The sequence below is a fragment of the Bipolaris oryzae genome (assembly GCF_000523455.1).
Source record: "Bipolaris oryzae ATCC 44560 unplaced genomic scaffold scaffold_6, whole genome shotgun sequence".
Classification (NCBI taxonomy): domain Eukaryota; kingdom Fungi; phylum Ascomycota; class Dothideomycetes; order Pleosporales; family Pleosporaceae; genus Bipolaris; species Bipolaris oryzae.
Window position 1 is genome coordinate 17,392 of NW_006911282.1, and position 22,453 is coordinate 39,844.

Genomic DNA, 22,453 nt, shown 5'->3' on the forward strand with positions numbered 1-22,453 from the left:
AAAGAGAAAGACGGCCAGCGCCAGGCTGCTGCGAGGCCTGCGAGGCCTGCGAGACGTGCCTGCCAACCGGGCCCCCAGCCCTGGCCTTGCTGCTGCACACCCAAACATCACGAGCGACACCTGGCCGCTCCTAGTGGACCCCCCGCCAACACCACGTCTCCGAGTGCCCGTGTTTCAGCGACGGCTGCCTTGCCCTTCTCGACACGCCTGCATCGCTGCATCGCATTTCAAAATGCCCACTCGAACTCTCGCACCCGTCTGCTGCACCTCTTCGGCCTTCGGACTTCGCGGCATTGGCACAGGCACAGGCACAGGCAGCGCCTGCTAGCTCTGACCTCCGTGCTGGCCATCAACCTGGGCGAACAGACAAAAAAGCCACCAAGCACAAGACCATATGCTACTACTTACATAAACTCTATCCTCAAGCCCTATTCACCACGTCCACTGTCGGACAGACAACACTTCTCAGCCAAAACATTGCACAAGTTTCAACATTGCCTCGTCATATGCATTCAATATGCTGGTGCCTTGCACCCAACTACTCAAGTACTTAGACTCGTCAGAGGGACCGTGCCCTCCACTTCCGTCAAAGTGTCCCAAAACGCCAATGTAAATGCTCCGTCCCGTGGTATATCCGACCAGCTTTTTGCGCGCCAACCCTTGAACAAAGACAAAAACTCAAATCACTGCACTAGTTCATCTGTCTGATCAGCTCGTTGATCTTCTCTTCCCGGTTGCCCAAGTCACCGCCCTCAATATAATGCTTGAACTTTCTCTTGCGGAAGCCGCCCGTTGGGCTGTTGAGCTTGAACGGCCACAGGAAGTTGGACGCCGCCTTGAAGTTGGGGCCAACAGTGCAGATCTCGTGGATCAGATCCTCCATACAGATCATGCCGTACTTGCCCAGATTCTCCTCGATGATCTCGTTGTCAGTCAAGGGAATCCGTTGCTTATCAACCTTGCCATAACCACGCTCTGCCAATCACGTCAGTACTGCCAACATCCCTTTACACTGGGGGTCACTCTTACTATAGATAAGCTCACGGACCGACTTTTGGTTCGGGTAACCATACGCAACAAACGGCTCGACAATCTTCAACATCTCCATGGTAGCCTTGGTAAGCTTGATGAAGACGCCATTGTTGATCTGGAGCAGCCGCAGAAGCTGCAATGTCTTGCGCTTCTTGGGGTCAATCTTGTTGATACCCTTGATGCGCACCACAAAGGCAAGCTTTGGCTCTTCGGGCACATAGAGACTTTCGCTCTTCTTGGCCTCGCGCGACAGCCTTATGCGCTCCCTCTCGGCATCGCGGTATTCCTTGACATACTTCTCTGCCCTTGTGAAGATGACCTCGCGCTTCTTCTTGTTCTTGTCTGTCTCATGTCAGCATTGTCTCATACCAGGATAGCATGCCATGAGATTCCAAGAGGTCAATTTTCTCATTCCCGAAAGATGGTTAACAATTCGACAACATTGACCGGAGTCTAGCCGATAGTGTGGTTGTTATAATCATCGTAATCGGCCTCTCGGAGTCTGCCATGGCATGCGAGATGGCTCGTACCTCGCTTTTCCCGGGTTGCGATTGCGCGCTCCTCGCGAGCCTTCTCTTGAGACTTCCTCTTCTTGAGAAGGTTCTCAGGCACAAGCGTAATGTCGCTCTGCGTTGGAACAGTTCTACAATCATCTGATTAGTGTTAACATGATGACTTGGATGAAACAAACGTACGACTTCGGTGACATGTTGAAGTGGTGTTCGAGAAATTGTTCGGAAGCTCAATTTTTGCCAGAATCTTAGCATCTGCGCTAAGCCCCACTTACCCAAGCGCGCACACTAGCCTGTCCAGGATCCACTCTTGGCACGAGCGTCCATGGGCGAGGGTCGTGAACACACATACTACTGTTCCATGTCGCCTTTGTCGCTGCCGCTCAATGACATTTATGAGCAATGTCACTACTCGAAAAACTGACAATTCACCTATTGTATGGATTGCAATAGCCATTGTCAAGAAGCCCGGGACTTATTGTAACCTATAACTGTCTTCTTCCCCTCCACTCCAACTCGATTGCTCTCCGAGACTTGGTGATAAAATAGAAGTCCCATCAAACAAACACATCGGTACAATGGGCTTAATCCTCCTATGCAGCGTGTTGTTTCAAGTCTGAAAGGAACTAGTAGACCCAGAGTCTCACAGTATCATAGTCACTATCCCGTTGAACAACAAAGACATTCCTCCTTTGTTGCGATATCATCAAAACGACCAAAGAGGTGACCAGTAACCCAATCTCTCATATCATACTCGCGCATCAACGTCAAAATCATTTATAATATAATGGCAGAGCCACTTGACCTAGACAAGGACCCATATGCTCTAGCTTACCGGTATAGGGAATATATGATAGAGCATCCCCGTGGATTCCTGCAATACTGCAATCCATACTACGAGATGCTTCTTGCCAATCAGCCAGATCCTGCCGCAGATGCAACAGACGATCATTCGCGTGCTATTCGGTATGCCAAAGAACACTATGAGTGTTTCTATGAGATTAGAGACATCCGACGCATCATCACATGGCTGCCGCCACTTGGAAAAGATAACCATGGATCGGTTGCCTAATTTTGTTGTGGGTATTTTATTTTGTTTTTTTGTATTTAACATGAAAAGAGTATCCTGGGAATGCAAGTTTGGTTCTCTATGTGTGTGTGATTTTAAAAGCCAGAGTAGTAGGTCACACGGCGAAGTAGAGTGACAGCAACAATGGAGAAGCACCGATGCTTCTAGGTCTACGCTTGATTTACGGTATACTGAATCCAATTTCCAAGTATCAAAGATACCGTCTACGCTCGCGCTTCGTCATATAGCAACGAGAACTCGTCTTTTACCACGGCATCTGGGTACCTTCTTTCGACAGAAACTGTCCGCTTGAGCTCTCGGTCGCAGCAGCAATCTATTTGGTTTTCCATGTCAGCCCATTTCTCCGATTTTCCTTACATGCTTCTCAACGTCATCATCCAGCCATACATACCGATTTTTGCATTGCACGCGCAACTTCGTCCACTGGCGAAAAGGAAAACAAAGACATGTCGAGGCCCAAAGCCTTGGCCTGCTCGAGATTCTCACGAACACCATCAGAGTCGACCAATCTGTTGGTACGAGTGTAATTAGCAGGTTTTCATTTCCCTTTTAGAGGTACAAAGCAATGCTGGTGATGATGTAAAAGACAATAGACACGTACCCTGGATCGCATGACCAAACAATCACATCCTTGTTGTCGAGAGCCAGCCACTTGAACAAGTAATTGGCTAGTGCTTTGCTTGCTCCGTATCCAGCCACGGGTACTTTAATTGTGAAAGACACAAAGTTAGCATGAGGCCCTGCAGAAAGTTTCGATACCAACGAAAAAAAAGCCCAGTACCTGGCCGCATATATACAGCCGACACATCAAAGTGCGATGATCATTACATCTGGATACCACTTACGGATGTTAAGCATGCCAGTCAGGCTTCCAGCGCCACTCGAGACATAGATGAATTTGCCCTTTGTTTCGGCAGTAGAAGCGCGAAGAAGAGGTAGAACGGCCTTGAACAGCTCAAAGGGACCGTATGCGTTGATATCAATGAATGGTTGGAGCTGGGATGAGGGAGTATTTGCGAGACCGAGGGTTGGCCCCACAAGACCTGCGTTGGCAATGACAATGTCAATAGATGTGATATTGTGCGTGGTCTTTAGCGTTTCGACACCAGCTATTATCGTGTCAAAGGATCCCATTTCCATATACACAGTCAGAACCCGGGATCCCGAGGCCTTGGGGAGAGGCGCCAGCGCGGCGTCGGCTTTGGTTGTATCGCGTACTGTGGCTATCACGGTTGTGTCTGGGATAGAAAGATATGCTTCTGCCAAAGCCTTACCGAGCCCTAGGTGAATTCATGAGAAGATTGGCATGGAAAAGCAAGGCTAAAGGTGCATACCGCGGTTTCCGCCTGTGATGAGAACTGTGGTAGGCATGTTTGGCTTAGTGTTATGTTTATGCTAGGTATTTGAAAAAAAAGCTGGATTGTAGTAGGATATACCGTAGATGGTACTATAAAGATCTCAAGAAGCAGGAAAACTTGTAATCCAAATGGCGATGGCGACACGTATTTATGTAGTACCAAAGCACGCGGCTCAAACTTTATTTCTTACACACTGTTTATGATCCCGCTCCAACAAAGCCGTGCTGGTCCGGTTGTACGATGGGAATAACCCAGGCTGCGACAGAGCGGGTGTCCGGAAAGCTGCTGGCGAATTGCTTCGCTCGATCGAAACGCTAAGTCGGCCCTTTAAGTGTTACGTAGGGTGAGCATCTCCCTGGTCGACAGTGCTGGCAGATCTCGTATCCACCATTGTGTTGGTACCTGCCACAGTAGTCCAACGACTAGGCTTGCAGAAACAGCGCAATGCTGTGGGACCTAAATTCTAGGGCCGCCTTCCCTCCACCTATTCTTCTCACATTTGGATTGAACAGCAGTAAATTGAGGCTTTTGGCGCGATCGAAAGGGGCATTGCAGCACAAGAGCACTTCCCAGATGCTGACCGCTAATCTGCAAGCAAGACCAATGATATAGATAAGGATCATTACTATTTGGTAGATTCACATACCCACATCGTGTGATTGACTGAATCAAGAAGTAAAGTAAGACGATCAAATGTCCCGTTTCAAATACTGCAAGCATCAGAGACCCCAATCAGCAAAGTCCACCATAGTAGAATAATACGCCATCTACCCGCCATTAATGTTAGACTACACGAGAACTAAAGCTCAACAAGGACAAAAACTAGTGAAACAAAAGATGGCAATGGCCTAGTAAGCTGCATTGCCCTGATCATGCTCTTTGATGTACTCTGCTCCTTTTTCCAAAAACTCTTCTCGGGTAATGAAATTGTGTTTCGACTCTTTTTTCGCAGCCCACTGTGCAGCTCCCTTCCAAGCATCCAGCACACAATCACCCGCCTTCCGTACACTGATTGTCTGTTCCGCCGGTAAAACGGCTCTCAGTTCGGCTCTGAGTCGCTCCTCGAAGCCCTGGAACATGGTGTTACCACCCGTAAGGAAAATATCTTTCAAGACGTCATCATGGTAGGGAGAATCGCCTAAGCGCTCGGTGAGGATGTTGGATGCGATCTCAACGATGCCGGCTTGATCGAGACCAGCAATCGTAGGTTGGAAGACCACTTCTGGAACGCGGATGCGTTCGACATTAAGATGGATCTGGTTGATTTCCTTTTGCGACTCTGGATCAAACGGGTAGGGGCCATGCAGAAAGGCATGAAGTATACTTTTGGTCCAATCAGTCTGCGCTTCCCGTGTTGACTCTTCCGTAAAGTCAGGATCATGCTTGAGGAGTTGAGACTCTATCTCTTTGAGGTTCTTGGAGAGGTCCTCTTCCTCCTCATCGTCAGAGCCTTCACCTGTTGCAATGGTGCGGTAAACGCCCCAATCAGCATCATCAGCACCAAATGTGTCGTCGTCACCGCCACCTCGCCGTCTTTTCTTAGTCGGGGTGTCAGATGCAAGGTTCGCGATGGATTTCATGCGCATCTGGTTGGCGAGGGATTTGCGGTTTCCGAGTTCGGCCTTTAATCGCTCACGGTCCTTGATCTTCTGGATAATGGCTTGTCGTGCTATCCTGCGCTCCTCAATCCAGCCTTGAGGATCCTCCTCTCGCCGTTGGTCATCTAGGCGCTGTTCCTCTGCCAGTCGTGCCTTTTCCTTTTCCTTTTCTATCTTTGCGCGTTGACGGGCGTCGTAGTTGGACTTCATCAACCGTTGCTGCCGCTTTTGCTTGATGCCTTCCTCATCTAGCTGGTCGTCTGGAACGTCGAGGAGAGGGAAAGTAGGTGCTTCGGCCTGCTCCTCCTCTACATCGCCGAGATCCTTGTTCCGGGCCTTCTTGATGGCAAACTCTAGTTCTTTGACACGTTTGTTGAGCTGGTTCTCGTCGTCAAAGTCATTAGACTCAAGTACACGGGCCTTTTCCTTTTTTGTAGTAATCTCTTCAAGCTGTGCCTGCAACTGTAGGCACCACTCGAGCTCTTCCTCTTTCTTCTTCAATTTCTCCAAACGCATTTTGGCAGCCTGAGCCTGCAATCTTCGGCCACTTTCCTTGCGCTTCTCAGCAGCGGCGGCTAGTTCTTCTTCCGTTTTCTGCACTACGATCTGCTCTGTGTAGGGGAACTGAATTGTGTGATCTCGGTCTTCGAGGCCAGTCCAGTCAAGATAGTGGCTGAGTTCATTCTCGTAATCTTGCGATACATAGCAGTGCTCGCGGACAAGATCCTCGGCCTGATTGTCACTGATCTTGCCAGGGAAGGTGGGATACTTTAGCCTCAGAAGCTTCAGTAGGTATTGTGCGGACTGGAAACGGCCCCAGTTGAGTCGCGTTGTTTGCGATAGTAGAGGTTTTGAGTTGACGACGGGAATAACGTGAGTGGAAGTGTATGAAGAATCCATGACCAAGCCGCTGCGACCACCGTTGTAAGCGTAGGAGAAGAGCGAGTCAATTCCATATGCGACCGAAGGTGCACCGTAGCACTCGAACAGGATCTCAGACATAGCTGTGAAATACACGATTAGCGGGCTGCAACACAAGAACACGAGGCTCCATCCTGCGCAGGCTCACATACTCTTTCTTGAATAGCCCAGGTTGGCGATAGGCTCGGTCATAACAACGGGTCGTTCTATGCGCCCCGATTGACCGTCCAAGCCCATCTTGACAAAGCAGTAGTCCAGCACGCCCTCCATGACGTCCCAGTTGTTGATGATGTTGCTGCCGGGTTCGTAGACGGGCTTAGATTGTCCTCGCGCCGTGCCATCCGCGTAGACGTCCGCTCCGATGAAGGTGAAGGTCCGGTTCAGCTTACGATCGCGATACCTGGCCATGTTGGGGAGCACTGAGAGTCGCGGTTTCGAGTCGAAAGACCATCCGGCGCGAACTGCTGAGGAGCCTGCAATGCGTCAGCTTATACAGCGACAAGAAGGCGATGGTGGATGCGTGAATGGTACCATTGTCGATGACTATGGCCGTCTCGCTGTTGCTACGCGACCAGCCTTCATGGTCGACAGGCCGGAAGCCCTCGAAAGGTGGCTCTGACACGCTCCATAGCTTTGGCGGAGGCTTAGGTGGATTGCGCCCGGCGGGTTGAGGCATCTCGTCAATGGCCGAGGGAGCCATGTCTGCGTCGAGTGGGAGATGGGGCTGAAGCTGCGTGGGTGGTATCTAGATCATGTCGCAGCTGGAGGAGCGTGGGGCGTGTGTGTATTGCGTGAGTGGTTAGCGCGATTGTTGCGCGACATGGTGGTTGTCATCGTGAGGCTCTCTGGGTACTGGTGCTCGGTGGTCCGGGCCCGTCTCCGCATGCTCCTTGGATATGTGCACTGTCTGAGCCTACTACGTACTAGTATGGTTCTGCGTCATGAATTGTAGTAATTTCATATCTCATTATTTGGCTACCTGATTACTTCAGTTGTGATTCCTACTGCGATGCATACATGGGTTATCTACTAAGCTCATCCATCGTCGTCTACTGCATGTTGGAGACACAATCTATGTACACATATGTGAGCGCACATGTTTCCGCTCATGCAGGATCCTTGAGACCGTTTGTTGCTAGAAGCTGTCAGTCATTTCTGTAAACGCTCATCGGGTCATGCACTGTGTACCTTCAAGGTGGAAGAGCACATTGGATTGGTAGTTCTTGAACATCTGGGCCACCAGCTCCGTGTCCATGTTCTGGATGTTGATCTCCTGGAGGTTCTTGTTCAACATCATGATTGCCTCGTTTAGTTTCTCCTTTGCGGTAGTCAGTATAACTATGGGCCTTGCTGCTCCAAGACGTGGGTAGACTAACAACATTGACAATGATGCGCGAAAGCAGTTGGCTTTGCTGGTGTTCATGGGGGCTTTCCTGCAGACCTGTCAGATACCCGACTCGGCTACAAGAGACATGCTCGTAGAGCTCACCATGTCTGCGGCTGTATTGTGTTGCTATGGAGTGCGCGCGCCTTGGAGATGTTTGGTGGGGAGGATCAAAACAGCTAGTGTGAGCGACCTCATGCAGGTCCCTCGGAGGAGCTCCACCTCCGCAAGCTCCGTCTCTCAGCGCAGCCATCCTCATCCTTGCACGTACACGTTACCCATCTCGTTCACCCTCTGTGGCTAGATACACAGAAGCTTGTATTTCGAAACTATATACCCTTCTACCTCGCACGCAACATCAGCACCCAAAGCCTCTGGACGAGCGACGCGACCAGGCACTGCTGAAGGAACGCGACATAGCCAAGCACAAGTACCGAATCCTAACCACCGAATCCTCACACCATGGCGCCCTTGACAGCCGCTTCAGACGAAAAGACGCATCAAGCGCTCCTGGACAAGCTCGACATTTATGCAGTCGCCAAGCCCTTCCGGAATCCCAACTGGAAGCCGCCACAGCGCCGCAACAAGAACCTCAAGCAGATCCTCGGCGAAGCTTCACGGAAAGAGGCCTCGGTGATGGCCACACAGAACAACAGTGGTATCTCAACTCCAGCTGCCATCAGTGAAGGCACCAATGCAGCTGGAAACGCTGGGCGACAGCCCAATATTGCACAGGCGGCTCAAAGCCTGAGTACGCTGGTACTAGAGAAGAATGGCAGAGCAGCTGCGGGAGGGAACGCAGCCGGCCCTGCACCCACATACACAAACATCGAGTCTGCACCGAGCTTCCACCCAAGCAGTCAGAAAAAGTACTGCGACATTACCGGCCTCCCTGCACCATACACGGATCCCAAGACGCGTCTGAGATACCACAACAAGGAAGTGTTTGGCAGCATCAGGACAATGCCGCAGAATGTATCCGAAGGCTATCTCGCAGCAAGAGGCGCACACACCGTCCTGAAATGAGGGCCGGATATAATGATGCGACAATTACTGCAGCTGCGCGCTCACTGGGGTGCTTGCAGCACATCAACCCAGCTTGTCGCACGACATAGCCGGCTTAGGGCCAGCAGTAATTGGCCGACTCGAGATTGATGATGCCGGCCACGCTGTGCGAGCCTTCAGCCATAGACGCTTGCCAGATGGGCTAGCTTCCAGTGTATATGTATGATCATCAAAGTCAAGCTACTCTCCACCCACCACAAGCCTCTCGGCCCATGGTTCAAGGAGGTGCTCCGGCTTAACCGTGATCCAGCTTTCTTCTACGCCCATAAGACAGTATACCAGGATCTCGCGTGAGGATTCCTAGTTACAGCAGCTCGAAGCACGCTGTTGTCAAGGCGATGTCTACATTGATTATTGTGTTTGCAGCGTAACATGGGTAGCACGATAGAACAATACATTAATTGCTCATGTGTATCGGTACTTGCATCCATGCAGCGTGGGGGGTGAAGGTGGTTCGTTCGAGTGTGAGGAACATGCAGCCAGAATTTTATGCCGTCTCCCGCAGGAACAGATGCGCTAGCAGGGGTGAGCTCCGGGCTGGTTGGTCCACCACTTCAGCGCGCCCGCGTCTCAACTTCCGCCGAGGGGACACGAAACAGGCATACCAGAGTTACCACTTTCATGCCAGATATCTCTCGAGCCTAGGCATCACTTCTGTTGCTCGCATCGTTTTATTTAACTTGTGGCTCTGCCTCGACGTTCCTTACCTGTACCGCCTCGCACGTAGCGAATTACACCCATCACACACATCCAGGATGCCGACTATGTGGCTTTCAGATACCCAAAGTAAGATGCGCAACCCCCACAGTCCTTGGACTGTTCGTTTGGACGCCTTCTAACATGACGAATAGAGATTGGGGTCGCCTTCTGCTCCGGGGGTAGGTATGCGTCTATTTTTGCGAATGCGCCTGTTATGCGACGCAGGATTGACATGATGAATAGGCGGACTTTTTCTAATGGGTGGTGTCATGATGTTTTTTGACCGCGCCATGTATGTATAAACCAGTCATACCTTTGAGTTTTACTGACATATGAAAAGGCTAGCGATGGGCAACGTAAGCCTCTCTCCTCTCACCCACCTCCCCGAGCGTCTCTAACGCATCCCCGACAGATACTCTTTATAATTGGTCTTACACTCATCATCGGAACAACAAAAACGGTCGCCTTCTTCGCCCGCAAGCAAAAATGGAAAGGCACCCTTGCCTTCGTTGCCGGCATATCGCTCATTCTCATGCGCTGGGCATTCGTCGGCTTCATAGTCGAACTATATGGCATACTCGTTCTTTTCGGCGACTTCCTCGCAACCATTGCGGGATTCGTTAGCAACGTACCGATCATTGGCCCCTACATTGCAAAGGCTCTGCAGGCAATAAGTGGAGCGACGAGAAACTCGGACCTGCCAGTCTAAGACTGCGCAGACCATGAATCTACGGAAACGAGGATATCTATACGCCGAGATGACGGGATATTGTATTATGTGTAGGCGCAAGAGACAGGGTAAGACATTAGATGACTGAGCAGGCGTTGAATTGGCTAGACTACATAGGACTTTTGAGTCTTTAGACGCATTCATATATGAGGGCAAACGCTGTTCAGTGTCAATTGGCTTTTCTGCAGTGATGAGTATAATAGTACTGTTAGATGTGAGCGCAAGGCAACTTGCATTCAAGCTCAGCATAGTGCAATGAAGAAAATCACTCATGTGCAACTCTTCTGGCTACAAAGTTGAAATTTTTTATTGCTAATTCATGGATCAAAGGCTATGCAGTGACGATAGCCTATGATGCAAGGCATAATGCTAGAAGACATCTGGGGTAGTAGTACTAACTTCTGTTCACGTGCTTTCGCGTTCTCGCGTCGCCAAATTTCCCCACCCTTGCGTACATCGATTGCCTGTCTCTTGAACACAAACCCCTCATCTGGACTCTCATATTGTCTAGAAAAAATGTCTCGAAGCGAATCACCATTTGTTCGCGCACCCATAGAAGATGAGGGTTATAACTCAATACACCGCGCATTTCTCCAGGCCTTTCAGACAAATGGCGTTCTCACTGTGGAGGAGATGAAGCCCATTCTAGCCCATATAATGACGGCATACAGTAAGCTACTACACAAGATGTGGACTATGTATGATACTGACATATCCCGTTGACCCCAACCGCCCATGGACAGAAGACGATGTAACGCAGCCTTACCTGACATCGACAATCCAAACCATCAACGCCAAACTTGAGATATTTGACTATGAAATCCGGTCCATGCGTGACCAGCAAAGCAAAGATGTTGTGTACGCACTTGTAAATAACACGAGCGACGCACTCACACAGCTTGCAACCACCTTCTCGGCCAACGAAATAGCATACATCCGGCGTCTCCTGGACCACATGTTTGAAACCAACAACACCAGCGTCCGCGAGACAATGGCTGTAAAGCACACAGAAGCATCGCAGCTCGCCCGCGTATCGCGACGCAACAGACAAAGCCAGTTCAACGGCACATTGACGCAATTCAACGGCGAAACGCAAGACACGCAACTGCAAGGCGCAGACACGAGCATCTCCATTGCCGAAGCCGACAACGTGCTCGACAGCCTCGTAGCGCAAGGCTTCTTCAACAAGTCCCGCGCGGGGTATTATTCGCTTGCTCCTCGGGCCCTCATGGAACTCCGCGCCTACCTCAAGGAGACGTACAATGAGTCTGCTGACGAGAACGAAGATGGAAGAGAAATTCTTCGCATACGGGATTGCGAGGGTTGCAGGGAGATTGTCACAGTGGGCATCAGGTGCAACAACAGAGAGTGCGGAGTGAGGTGGCACGATGCGTGTGCGAATAGCTACTATCGGGGGAGAAGGGACCGGGAAAGAAAGTGCCCGAGGTGCCGGACAGAGTGCACGGGAGATGTGTTTGTGGGTGAGAGAGCGGATAGGGTGGCTGCGAGAACGAGTAACGAGGGAAGCAGGAGAAGTACGCTACACGAGAGGGCGGAAGAAGATGAGGATGAGGATGAGGAGGATGAATAACGAGGTGTTCATGTCGATGGCTCACATACTATGGCCACTCCTGATACCCCATTTGGATCTCAAGCGTTGGAATGTTTTGGCGTGAAGCTTACAAGCAAAGCAAGAATGAAAAGTTATATCTATTTTCATAAGTGTATTTCGTAACCCTCATAACAATATTGAAGCCATAGTCGTGTCTATCCGAGACAAGATTTTTTTTCTTCATTTTAAACTCCTATATGATAAAATTTTAAGATGGGCAAATGGAAAAACGCCTTGAATCACCAAATACGCTTACATAAGCTCCTTTCTCATACACAAAACATGATGCATGATAAAGACTCTATTGTGCGCCATTGGTATTGTGTGCCCGTCTCTCTGCGACAGCAGCAGCAAGGTTCTCAAGCGTCTCAACAGTAGTATCCCAATCAATGCAGGCATCGGTGATGGAGACGCCCTTCTTAAGGCCGCTAGGGCCCTCGGGTGGAACCTTTTGGTTACCCTCGTTGATATTGGACTCAATCATGACACCGACAATGCCAGTCTCGCCGTTACGGATTTGGTCAGCAATGTCCTTTGCTACAAGGGGCTGGTTGCGGTGGTTCTTGTTCGAGTTGCCTGTACATGTGTTAGTGGCGTGTCCTACTTTTGGCTGAGAAGCTCAGAATGAGTGGACAAAACATACCGTGTGAGCAGTCGACCATCATGACCTCGGGCAGACCCTTCTTCCTCAAAGCTTCGCGGGCAGCCTTGATGCTGTCCTTGTCGTAGTTGGTGCCCTTGGATCCACCACGCAGAATAACAAAGCAGTGCTCGTTACCCGCGGTTCTGGTAATGGCGGCCAGACCCTGCTTGGTAACACCCATGAAGTGATGTTTTGCTGCGGCAGCACCGATAGCATCAACGGCCACTGTCAAACCTCCGTCGGTGCCGTTCTTGAAGCCAATGGGGAAAGAGAGACCAGACGCCAGTTCACGGTGGAGCTGGGATTCCGTCGTCCGGGCACCAATGGCGCCAAGGGAGATGAGGTCTGCAAGGAACTGTGGGGAGATGGTGTCGAGCATCTCTGAGGCAATGGGCATGCCGGCAGATGTGAGGTCAACAAAGAGCTTGCGAGAGACCCTAAGGCCCTTGTTGATTTGGTACGTCTCGTCAATGTCTGGGTCGTTGATCAGGCCCTTCCAGCCGACCGTTGTTCGTGGCTTCTCGAGGTAGGCGCGCATGATGATGCAGAGGTTGTCTTGGAGCTTGTCGGCCAAGGCCTTGAGACGCTGGCAGTACTCGACGGCCAATTCTGGGTCGTGGAGCGAGCAGGGTCCGACCATGACAAGTAGCCTGTCGTCCTTTTGTGTGATGATGCTGGCAGCATCTTTGCGTCCTTGGAGGACCGTCTTTTGGGCGTGGTCGGGGATGGGAAGCTCTTGGGCGAGGAGTTGGGGAGGGATGAGTGGGTCATAACCAAGTACTGTGCAGCAATGTCAGTGCCCTTGTTTCGCAGACTGTGTCACCGAGTGGGTGTTTACCGCGCACGTCGTCGTTGGTTTGGTTGTGGGAGGCCATGTTTGCGGGATGAGCCTGTGTACGCGGAGGCGGCGAAAGTGTTGTGCACTTTTCAATGTTAGCATATATTTTGAGACGTCAAAGAGGGATGGTTGTGGTGTTCTGTGCACATACAAAACGGCTATATGACTGGCAATTGGAGGGTGGGAGGGGTGTAAACTGCCCGAGAGACGCAGAGGCGGGGTTGTTTATATGTTGCTCTAGCAAGAAATAGCGTGAATAGGTAGAGTCAATTAATTCAGCTCGAGGGGCCAAAATAAGCAGTAGACGCAAGACCAAGGGCTGGTGGTGAAGTTTTCAGGCGAGAAGATATGTGAAGGCGCGTGTCAAGCTGAAGGCGCGTTGGCCGTACAGTCAGACACAGATTTGGTACTAAATTATTTTGAAGTGGAGTGAGCCTTTTTTGGCAGGGTGGGGGGAGGGGGGGACGCTTGCATGGTCCGTTCTGGCTGGCATTTAGAGTTGGCTTATCGATACACCGCCCTGCATGCTCGCTCGCTAATAAGCCCGGGCCTGACAGATGGCAATGCCCATGTTCCGGTTGGCTGCGGTGACGACAGCCCTGTACTCTACGTATATGTACATATACAAGCTTACTTGTGTACACTATGCATACACTGTACATGTGTATGTATGGTGTGAAATGCATAGGGTACACATAGACATGATGTTTATATATAGATACATGCATGTGCAAGGACATATATAGAGAGAGGTAGAGTGAGTGGGTGCAGAGTGTCCTCTCTAATCCCCCAAGGACTCTCTGCGAAGCCGCCCTCGTCCCGCCTGCGCCAATCCCCAGCCGTCTCAGGCCAGCAGCCAACACCCACACCGACTAGACTACCCGTCTCTACACAGCTGCTGGTGCCTGTTCAGCTGCCTTGTAGAAACACAAGAACGCGCCACCTGCGGCTCGCGGCGACGAACAAAACCACGTCCACCTCAGCTCCCCTTTCTGCTACTGTGCATGTGTAGGATACGATGCGATGCACGTGATGAGGCGGTGCCCAGCGGCCAGCGGCCAGCTGCATGTCGGCCTCACTCTGCAAGCCCGGGGCCACGACTCCTCGACGCTACGCCACACCATCCTTTGCAGAATCGCTGCTTCGCCTAGGAGCCTGCCAATGCAGGCAACGGGCCCTCGACTTCCCGACGACCAAACAGGACTCTCCCCCACCCGAGCGCCAGGCCATGAGAGGCGCGCGACTCCACAACACAAACCAGGGTTCTTTTCATGCGGCCTGAAACACCGCGACGGCCCCTGATAGCCGTATCAGCCCCTCGCCTGCTTGCTTCAAAACATATTTTCAGGCGCTTCAGCTGCCACCCCGGATCCTCATTTACATACCCCTCCATCGCCCTGTCCGCTGCCCAAGTCTGCTCGTTCCCCCCACTTCCACTTCCTGCTGGGCGCGTTAGCACCGTCAAGTAATTACCCAACAACGCCTGTTTGCAAGAGCCGTCATGTCCATGTTTCAGACCACCTACCGGAAGCGCCATCGGGACGTTGACGAGGATTCTGACTGTGACGAGGACAGGTACACAAAGGTACGTCAGCCTACTATACATCCAACTCTTGACTTTGGCTAACCAGTAGGGCCCAGAAATCACGGCCAGCCTTTGCAAATCACACAAGCAATGACCAATTTCATTTCCAATCACAATCAACTCTACCCCACCGACCCTTTCAAACACCCTCTCCACCTAGGCTGTTTACGGACATCCGTTCCATGACACCGGTACATTCAGACCACGGAATACTCGACTCACCGGATTCTATTCAAGATGGCTTCTTCTGCATATCAAGAGAGTCGAGTAAAATGGATTACGACATGGACATGGATGACGATGCAGATGCACGGAGCCAGCCGCCAGAGTCGCCTGCATTCAGTTCCTTTGGCAGCGCCTTTATGCGACCGCCCATGCTCCAACCCTCACTATTCAACTCGGATTCTGCACCCAGCAATGGCCGGATACCAACACCCATACACCCTTGTTTTAGGAGAGGAGGAATGAACGGTGTAGGCTATCCGATAAGCGGCTCAGCGGGCGGATTGGATATCAGTAGTATCCATGTACCGCCTATGCAGGCCCCGCCCCCAGCATGGAAAGGACCCAAACAAGGTTTAGATGAAGACCGAAGTAGGCGCATGCCTTCGCCCATATCCGAGGACGACGATATTCCCGACACGCCTACCGCCCAAACCCAGTCGCAACTGTCACGGCTTTGCGTCTCGCCAGTAAGCACGACTGATGCCATGGACACGGAGACACGGCCAACGACCGCTTCACCCAACACACCTCGCGGCAGGAAGCGAAGTGGTGCTCTAACGGGCATGGGCCGTTTCAGCATGGGCTATCGGGACGACTGCGAAAAATGCCGACAAAGAGTGCCGGGACATTATTCGCATTTCCTCACCTAATGTCATGGTTTTCTTTTGCTATTTTTCTTTCTCTCTACCGACTCTCTGCATACGTCATTCAACAATACCTCTCGCTCTCTCTTCTTGATTTGTTTCCAGCCACGTGGCTGGAGCCGGAGATTAACTGCATCGGTCATGCTCTGTTTGGCGCATTTGGCGCTCGGTGGTATTGTGGGGTTTCTTGTACTTTGCATGGCGCATCATGTACAACGGGTTGAACAACCTACTTGCTACGTTCATGTAAGTACATATGTACGTACATGCGTAGTACGTATGCCTCACCGACGAGCTTGGTGTCGTCGCGTTTCCACTTTTTTATTTTTTTTTCCCTCTTCCTCTCGACTAGGGCATTTTAAACAAGCGCGATATCCCGGAGAGGTCCCTCAAAGGAAAGAGCAAACATCCTGGTATCATAGATTCTGGGGGTGTGGAGAAGCCAATACCGCGCAGGGCGCGTGTCTAGATACGTACGCGCTACCGAGTACCTAGTACCTAATACCTGGTATCGTACGTATTTACCGGTGGACGGATGAACGGATGTAACGGACGGACAAACACACCAAAAGCGCCATATCATGACGTAGCAAATCAATAATCTTAAAGTACCCATTCCACCTCTGCTGATTTATTTATTTTTTCTTCCCAAGGCAGCCAAGCAAATATTGTAATGTATTCTAATCTATCCCCACGTATTCAAAGAAAATTACGACAGCAGAATTCAATCGACGTGGGATAATGACCTATACGAACTTGTATTGTATGCACATGAAGAAAAAAGAGAAAACAAAATGCCCCGGTATTTCTTTTCTACAGTCTCTCTCTCTCTCTCTCTCTCTCTCTCTCATAGTGTTTGTTTGTTTGTTTGTTTGTTTTTTCTCTAAAATGTCCTGATTGACAATTTCATCGCAAGGGAAGAAGGGGGGGGGGGGCGCGCAATATTGATTGAAACAAAATGTGATACATGTATGACGTTTGGACTTGGTAGTAATCGCCTGTCGCGGCCAAGAAGTAGTGGTAGTACACCGGACAGAAAAAAAAACGACAAGAGGAACAGAGACCAGGTCTTTTTTATCCTTGTTCTGCTTTTTTTTTTCACTCCCAAGCTTGCAAGACTACGAAACCGTTTCACGTATTTCCTCTTCCTCTTCCTCTTTCTTTGCTCTGGCATTCTTCTTCTTTTTTGTTTAACAAAAAAAGTTTGCATTTGGGTTTCATAATAGATTTTGATCTAGTAAAGAGTCTCAAGTAGACGGTTCTTTGACAAACAAACATAAAAAAGAAGACTTGGGACCGTAAATATAGTAGTGAATAGGATCATTGCATAGGGTATTCAATTGGTTAGTATTAATCTATCTAAAGTAATGACACACTGGTAAAATGGTATATGCCAGAAGGAAAGAAAACAGTTTCCCATTTCCCACAAACGCTATTGCACAACACAAACTCCAGATTTAAAAATTCCCAGCTGAAGAAGAAAAAAAGGGCAACAAACTCCTCGTACACCGATCCCGATGCACCGAAAAATGCTAAAGTCCCCTTGTTTAACCGAGTAATGCAATGGTAATGCATCGATGCGAGAAGAACAGGTAGAGAGAAGACAAGACAAGACAAGACGAGAGAAAAAAACGCCTCCCAATGAGCTTTGCCTTTGCCACGACCCAGATGAACAAGATGCATGCGCCGCCCATTGCTCCCTCATCACCAAATTTCAAATTCGTATTCTCATGTCCATGTCATAATTTGTGGGTGAACAATCGTCTTACCCGTCCTACCAGGTCACGATTGGTGTTGTCGCGCTTTACGCAGACTTGGGGTGTTGCTCCACAAGCCACTCCATAACGCTCTCATAGCAGAGCACAAACTGTCGTAAACTCTGCACCATGCTGAGGCGCTGCAGACGGAAATCTTCCACCGTCTTGGCAATCAGGTCAATGTCTTCGTTGTTGACCCATTCGTCGTCTTTTACTCCCTTTTCGGATGTTTTGTTGTTGGAATTGTTGTTAGTCTGCTTGATATGACGAGCTTGTCGTTGCCGCTTAAGCATGTCCAGGACCGAGTCTACGGTGCAAAATGTGCCAGTACGTCCGCATCCGGCAGAGCAGTGTACAAGGATAGGGCGTGTGTTAGGCGGGTCAGGCTGTGAAGGTGAGCCTCCGTTGACGGAGCGCACGACAGCATCTGTTTGCTCAACCAAACCCAAAAGATGGGCGGGATGGGCTGGCGCACCAAAATCGGGCCAGTGAGAATATTGAAGCTGAGTAATCTCACGCATGCGCGCAAACGGCTCGTCATCGTTTGACAGAGTGAATTTGCGAACGGTGACGTACGGCTGCTCCTGACTGGTAGGTGCGGCGGTTGCTTCCGCAGTGAAGTTGGCAAGCCTAGGCGGGTTGGTTGACCGGCGCTGGCCGACTGGTGGTCTAGACTGCTCCCTGTGACGGTGGATCTTGGATGGCTCTAGAGATGCCTTGCGTTCGCCAAGGCTTTTGAGATGCAACGGCCCGTATTGCTTCTCTGACCAGTAATTATGAGCCTTGACCTGTCCGCCTTCTTGCTCGGCGGTAAGCATGACAATGACGCGAACATCTTGCTGCCACACCACGTTCCAGAAGTCCTAAGTAAACAATTAGTCAACTCTCTGCTAGTATGCACCCGTGTCAGCAAACCACTTACTTTGAAGGTAGCCGGAATGGGACCCTGTGTTGCAATATAACGCTTATTGGAATATGCGGCTTGGACGTGGTTGGCATTGACATAGTCGCAGCTTCCCGCGGCGACACCCTCAAGCTTGACACGCGTGTGTTCATATGGCCAAATGTTGTTGTAGCGGTTCTTTGATCCCTTTTCGATTCCTGCAATTTGTATGTGTTCAGACGGACTAGTGCCCGAGGACGAGGGGGCATCATAGACGACTTGGCCAGACAGGGCCTTTTGCATGCGCTTCTGTTCGCGCTTTTCGATCTGCAGAAAACGCTCGGCAACGGTCTTGCCCTTGTCTTGGGGTTTTGAGGCTGCTTGCAGCCACCTTGGAAGGTCTTCTTGGACTGACTGGGTCATGCCTGCAGGCAGCTTCACGGGCATTTGTCCGACACCGCCGATCAAATCCATATTTTGCCGAATGTTGCCAAAGAAAGGATTTGCCGCATTCTGTGTTGCAGGCATGGGACAGCCGCCAATAACAGGTGCGACAGCCGGCAGATCAGAGTTGAGGCTGAGAGCAGCCGTTCCAGACGTTGGACTTCCAGAGCCCTGAGACGTGATCCAAGACGGGAATCTTGCCGAGAATTCCTGGAATCCCCCACGAATGATAAACGTACCACCCGACCATCCCTCCGTGGTGAATTTTTTGAGAGTGTTGACGCACGCCGTTGCATCCTTGAGCTGCGAGGAATTGGCGTCGTAGACAATGATGTGCTTGCAACTCCTCCAACGTTCGAAACGATCCTTTTGGTCGTCTTGTTTAAATGTTTCGGCAAGTTTTTGGACATTGAAAGATGCGCGCTTGAGCAAGGTCGTGGGGATACATAAACTTAGGGCGCCCGTAATGCGAGATTTTGCGTATTGCGTAGAAACACGGAGATCGAGGAGAAGGACTTCTTCGACCGAGGATTGCAATATGTTGACAACGTGCTGGGGGCTCGTCATGGTAGGGCCATCGGTGCCAGATCCTTCCTCAAAAGTTGCAGGCAGTGTCTCAGAGCGGCTCGACTTTGAAAGGTGGGAGATGTATGATTGATTGTAGGGCAGTGATGGCCGTGGCATGCGCGGTTCGGCAAACTGTGCTACAGCATCTGAGCGCCCAGGGCCGTCGAAACTAGCGGGGGAATTCCGTCGCGGTCGGTCAGGAAATAGAGAGGATTCTTCGGACAGCATGCGTTTGGGCGAGCGTGGCTTGGGCGATAGATCTTGGTCGTCGCTTGTATCACTCTTGTTGTCCATTCGCTCGAGCGGAGGCATTGACTGTGAAGACGATAGCTGTGGGGAGTCGAAGTTGGCGAAGAAGGAGTTCTTGGACGCAGCTTTCAGGCCGGGGGATGCAAAGTCAAAGCTGCCAAGTGCAAATGCGCGGTTGTTCTCCGACTGCTTCTTAAACTGTTCAAACTCGGGATTTTGTTCGACAGGTATGATCCTTGGAGAGGCAGCGGCTGTGGAGCGTACATTGGAATTAGGCGGACTCCAGTTGCCGCGAATGTGTTGTGCAGCGCTTGAGGAGAAGTGGTCGGTATTGCTGACGGCAAGGCCAAAGTAATTTGGTGAAGGGGTGGATGGCTCCTTTGGCTTATGTGAGGCGACATGGCTGGGCGTCTTTGCGATGCCATTCATGCGAGGGGTCAGCGGCGGTAGTGTGTTGGACGAGTGCATTGAGTTTGTTGGCCTGGTCATTGGTGTCGATCCCGAACCGCGGGGGCGAGAAGATGTGTGTGAGTGTGAGGGACCGCGCGGGCGTGGCGACAGGACAGGTGTGGACATGGCGTGCGACCGTGCGCACGCGTCAGAACGAGGCGTGAACGTGGGAAGGAAAAGAAACGAAGCAACCTTAGGGCGGGGAGGAAGAGCGAAGGGGCATGAAATTAGGGGAGGAGGTTAGGGCCAAACAGCAAGTAGTAGTAGTAGTAATCGAAATGGGCGTGTTGAGCGGCAGTGTGTGGTTGAAGGGGTAGGCGTGGGTAGGGTGGGGATTGCCGTTATGACGTAGGCAAGGGGGGGCCAAGTGAGGCAAAGTGATTTGGCAGCAGGCGCGCGCGCACACACAGACAGGCACACAGACACACGGTCGGGAGGGGCAGGCACAGGCCTCTCTAGTCGGAGAACGTTTTGTGGTGCAACCGTTACAAGACGGGCCTTTTTTTTTTGGAGCAGTGCAGCAGGGTGGTGGTTGACAGCGGGCCAGGGACGACGGGATTTGGAGGTGACGCAGTGGCGATTGGTGTTAAGGCACGAAAAGTTGGCGGGCGTGGGCCGGATGCAGGGACCTTTGTCGAGAACGCGCAGAGGGACTTTGGACTTGGGAGAGCGAGGCGAGGGTGGTCCCGTGACTGGCGGAGGGTAGGTAGGGGTAGGGCTGAGGGGCAGGCGTGGGAGAAAAACAAAAGAGGCCGAGCAGGGCGGAAAAAAGGCCGGCGGAGCGTGGCAGTGGCAGGACGCTGGGCAGAGGGCGGAGAGATGGGAGGAGATGCAGAGCAGAGGGAAATTCAGATGTATCGGCGATCGAGCATCTTATGGGGCATCGAGGAAAAGAGCCAGTTTCCAAGGCACAGCGAGGGGGCTAGCTCGTCTGCGCTGGGCCCGACCATCGCAAGCTAAAACCGCCCTGTCGCCCCTGTCCATTGCGACATTGGACATTCTAGCGCCGACAGCCATGCCAACGGCTGCGAGACGCTCCTTGCACCCGCTCGACGCCTCCGCGCATCACGCCGGCCGTGCGTACGTGTGGTGGTGCGTGGGTGAGGGAGAGAGGACGAGTGAGACGAGTGAGGGCTTGTGTGTGTGTGTGTGTGTGTGTGTGTGTGCGTAAGTAGCATGTGCGCGTGTACGTGTGCAGTGACAACGACGACGACGAGGAGTCTGGGGGCAGGTGACCCGGCGACGACAGCAAAAGGTGCCATGTCAATCTGGTCGAGCAAGCAGCAGCAGCAGTAGCACCGGCGGCTGTAGTGATAATCATGATGATGATGACAGCTACAAAAGAACGGCACCCATATCCGAGAGGCTTTGGATGTTGATGATCGTCGAGCGGAGCGGCGTATGAGTGCAGGTGCTGGAGGGCAGAGGGTGCTAGAGCATGTCGAAAAGGGTAGGTGGGGAGAGGGGGAGTGGCCGTGGGAGCATCATGGTTCGCCGGAAACAGTGATTGTCGCGGCCCAGACCTCGAGTATTTGCCTCGCCTGCCCATCTCTCCCTCTCTTGCCTCGCCTGCCCGCCGCCAGACCGCCAGTTCGTCACGCAGGGAACGTCACCCGCCAATCCAAAATGCCCCCCCTCGTCGTCCCCTCCCCCACCCATCCCTGCCGCCACCGCTGCTGCTCTTCGGCCCGCTCTCATCTTGCTGCACATCCTCGCCCTGCTCCCCTAGCCCCCCTAGCCCCCAAGCACCCAGGCCGGCCTGCCTGTTTGCCTGCCTGCCTGCCTGCCTGCACCTCGACAGTGCATACATGCTTAGTACACAAGTACACAAGTACACATACATGTACATGTACATACTACTTGCATGTGCATGGCTCGTCTCCAGGCCCTCCAGCCCCAACTGCCCGGCTCGTGTGCGTAGCCCGCTTGCGACGGTAGGGCAGGAAAAAATAAAAGTCCGAAAAATACCATGCAGTGACGACATGATAAAAATCAACGTCCAAGCCTGCCCTGGCCTGCACCCGGGTGGAGTCTGAGAGATATTGCCAGTCACGACGACAACGCCCACTCGCACTGTGCCACCGACTCCAGATGCGCGTGACTTGCTCAACACCTCTCTGCCCTGCCTCCCTGCATTGTCTTGACACTCTGTCGTCGTCGTCGTCGC

General features: G+C 51.6%; 12 protein-coding genes across 12 annotated transcripts; 6 read left to right on the forward strand and 6 right to left on the reverse strand.

The window, feature by feature from the left end:
* Positions 1-691: 691 nt before the first annotated feature.
* Positions 692-1,741, reverse strand: COCMIDRAFT_22134 (uncharacterized protein; the record flags this gene model as incomplete). Its single annotated transcript, XM_007684945.1, has 4 exons — positions 692-975; positions 1,030-1,374; positions 1,563-1,675; positions 1,728-1,741. 4 exons carry the CDS (start codon positions 1,739-1,741, stop codon positions 692-694), a joined length of 756 nt encoding a protein of 251 aa, XP_007683135.1.
* Positions 1,742-2,331: 590 nt separating this feature from the next.
* Positions 2,332-2,616, forward strand: COCMIDRAFT_32350 (uncharacterized protein; the record flags this gene model as incomplete). The annotated part of the gene is made up of 1 exon (XM_007684965.1): positions 2,332-2,616. The coding sequence occupies one exon, from the start codon at positions 2,332-2,334 to the stop codon at positions 2,614-2,616; it is 285 nt and encodes a 94-aa protein (XP_007683155.1).
* A 262-nt stretch (positions 2,617-2,878) lies between these two features.
* On the reverse strand, positions 2,879-4,005 carry COCMIDRAFT_82238 (uncharacterized protein; the record flags this gene model as incomplete). The annotated part of the gene is made up of 5 exons (XM_007684991.1): positions 2,879-2,947; positions 3,026-3,143; positions 3,236-3,338; positions 3,480-3,914; positions 3,969-4,005. The coding sequence occupies 5 exons, from the start codon at positions 4,003-4,005 to the stop codon at positions 2,879-2,881; spliced, it is 762 nt and encodes a 253-aa protein (XP_007683181.1).
* An 835-nt stretch (positions 4,006-4,840) lies between these two features.
* COCMIDRAFT_32352 (uncharacterized protein) lies at positions 4,841-7,211 on the reverse strand (the record flags this gene model as incomplete). Its single annotated transcript, XM_007684966.1, has 3 exons — positions 4,841-6,594; positions 6,664-6,984; positions 7,043-7,211. The coding sequence occupies 3 exons, from the start codon at positions 7,209-7,211 to the stop codon at positions 4,841-4,843; spliced, it is 2,244 nt and encodes a 747-aa protein (XP_007683156.1).
* Positions 7,212-7,617: 406 nt separating this feature from the next.
* COCMIDRAFT_32353 (uncharacterized protein) lies at positions 7,618-8,359 on the reverse strand (the record flags this gene model as incomplete). The annotated part of the gene is made up of 4 exons (XM_007684967.1): positions 7,618-7,646; positions 7,700-7,829; positions 7,888-7,944; positions 8,357-8,359. 4 exons carry the CDS (start codon positions 8,357-8,359, stop codon positions 7,618-7,620), a joined length of 219 nt encoding a protein of 72 aa, XP_007683157.1.
* On the forward strand, positions 8,358-8,921 carry COCMIDRAFT_22137 (uncharacterized protein; the record flags this gene model as incomplete). The annotated part of the gene is made up of 1 exon (XM_007684946.1): positions 8,358-8,921. The coding sequence occupies one exon, from the start codon at positions 8,358-8,360 to the stop codon at positions 8,919-8,921; it is 564 nt and encodes a 187-aa protein (XP_007683136.1).
* Positions 8,922-9,715: 794 nt separating this feature from the next.
* COCMIDRAFT_82230 (uncharacterized protein) lies at positions 9,716-10,368 on the forward strand (the record flags this gene model as incomplete). Its single annotated transcript, XM_007684992.1, has 5 exons — positions 9,716-9,746; positions 9,812-9,838; positions 9,903-9,951; positions 10,000-10,015; positions 10,072-10,368. The coding sequence occupies 5 exons, from the start codon at positions 9,716-9,718 to the stop codon at positions 10,366-10,368; spliced, it is 420 nt and encodes a 139-aa protein (XP_007683182.1).
* Positions 10,369-10,905: 537 nt separating this feature from the next.
* Positions 10,906-11,980, forward strand: COCMIDRAFT_984 (uncharacterized protein; the record flags this gene model as incomplete). The annotated part of the gene is made up of 2 exons (XM_007684921.1): positions 10,906-11,059; positions 11,133-11,980. 2 exons carry the CDS (start codon positions 10,906-10,908, stop codon positions 11,978-11,980), a joined length of 1,002 nt encoding a protein of 333 aa, XP_007683111.1.
* A 322-nt stretch (positions 11,981-12,302) lies between these two features.
* On the reverse strand, positions 12,303-13,519 carry COCMIDRAFT_82412 (uncharacterized protein; the record flags this gene model as incomplete). Its single annotated transcript, XM_007684993.1, has 3 exons — positions 12,303-12,577; positions 12,645-13,424; positions 13,483-13,519. 3 exons carry the CDS (start codon positions 13,517-13,519, stop codon positions 12,303-12,305), a joined length of 1,092 nt encoding a protein of 363 aa, XP_007683183.1.
* Positions 13,520-14,989: 1,470 nt separating this feature from the next.
* Positions 14,990-15,942, forward strand: COCMIDRAFT_82402 (uncharacterized protein; the record flags this gene model as incomplete). The annotated part of the gene is made up of 2 exons (XM_007684994.1): positions 14,990-15,067; positions 15,124-15,942. The coding sequence occupies 2 exons, from the start codon at positions 14,990-14,992 to the stop codon at positions 15,940-15,942; spliced, it is 897 nt and encodes a 298-aa protein (XP_007683184.1).
* Positions 15,943-17,740: 1,798 nt separating this feature from the next.
* Positions 17,741-20,412, reverse strand: COCMIDRAFT_82398 (uncharacterized protein; the record flags this gene model as incomplete). Its single annotated transcript, XM_007684995.1, has 2 exons — positions 17,741-18,556; positions 18,616-20,412. The coding sequence occupies 2 exons, from the start codon at positions 20,410-20,412 to the stop codon at positions 17,741-17,743; spliced, it is 2,613 nt and encodes an 870-aa protein (XP_007683185.1).
* Positions 20,413-21,115: 703 nt separating this feature from the next.
* COCMIDRAFT_22143 (uncharacterized protein) lies at positions 21,116-22,224 on the forward strand (the record flags this gene model as incomplete). Its single annotated transcript, XM_007684947.1, has 2 exons — positions 21,116-21,433; positions 21,622-22,224. The coding sequence occupies 2 exons, from the start codon at positions 21,116-21,118 to the stop codon at positions 22,222-22,224; spliced, it is 921 nt and encodes a 306-aa protein (XP_007683137.1).
* Between the last annotated feature and the right edge of the window lie 229 nt (positions 22,225-22,453).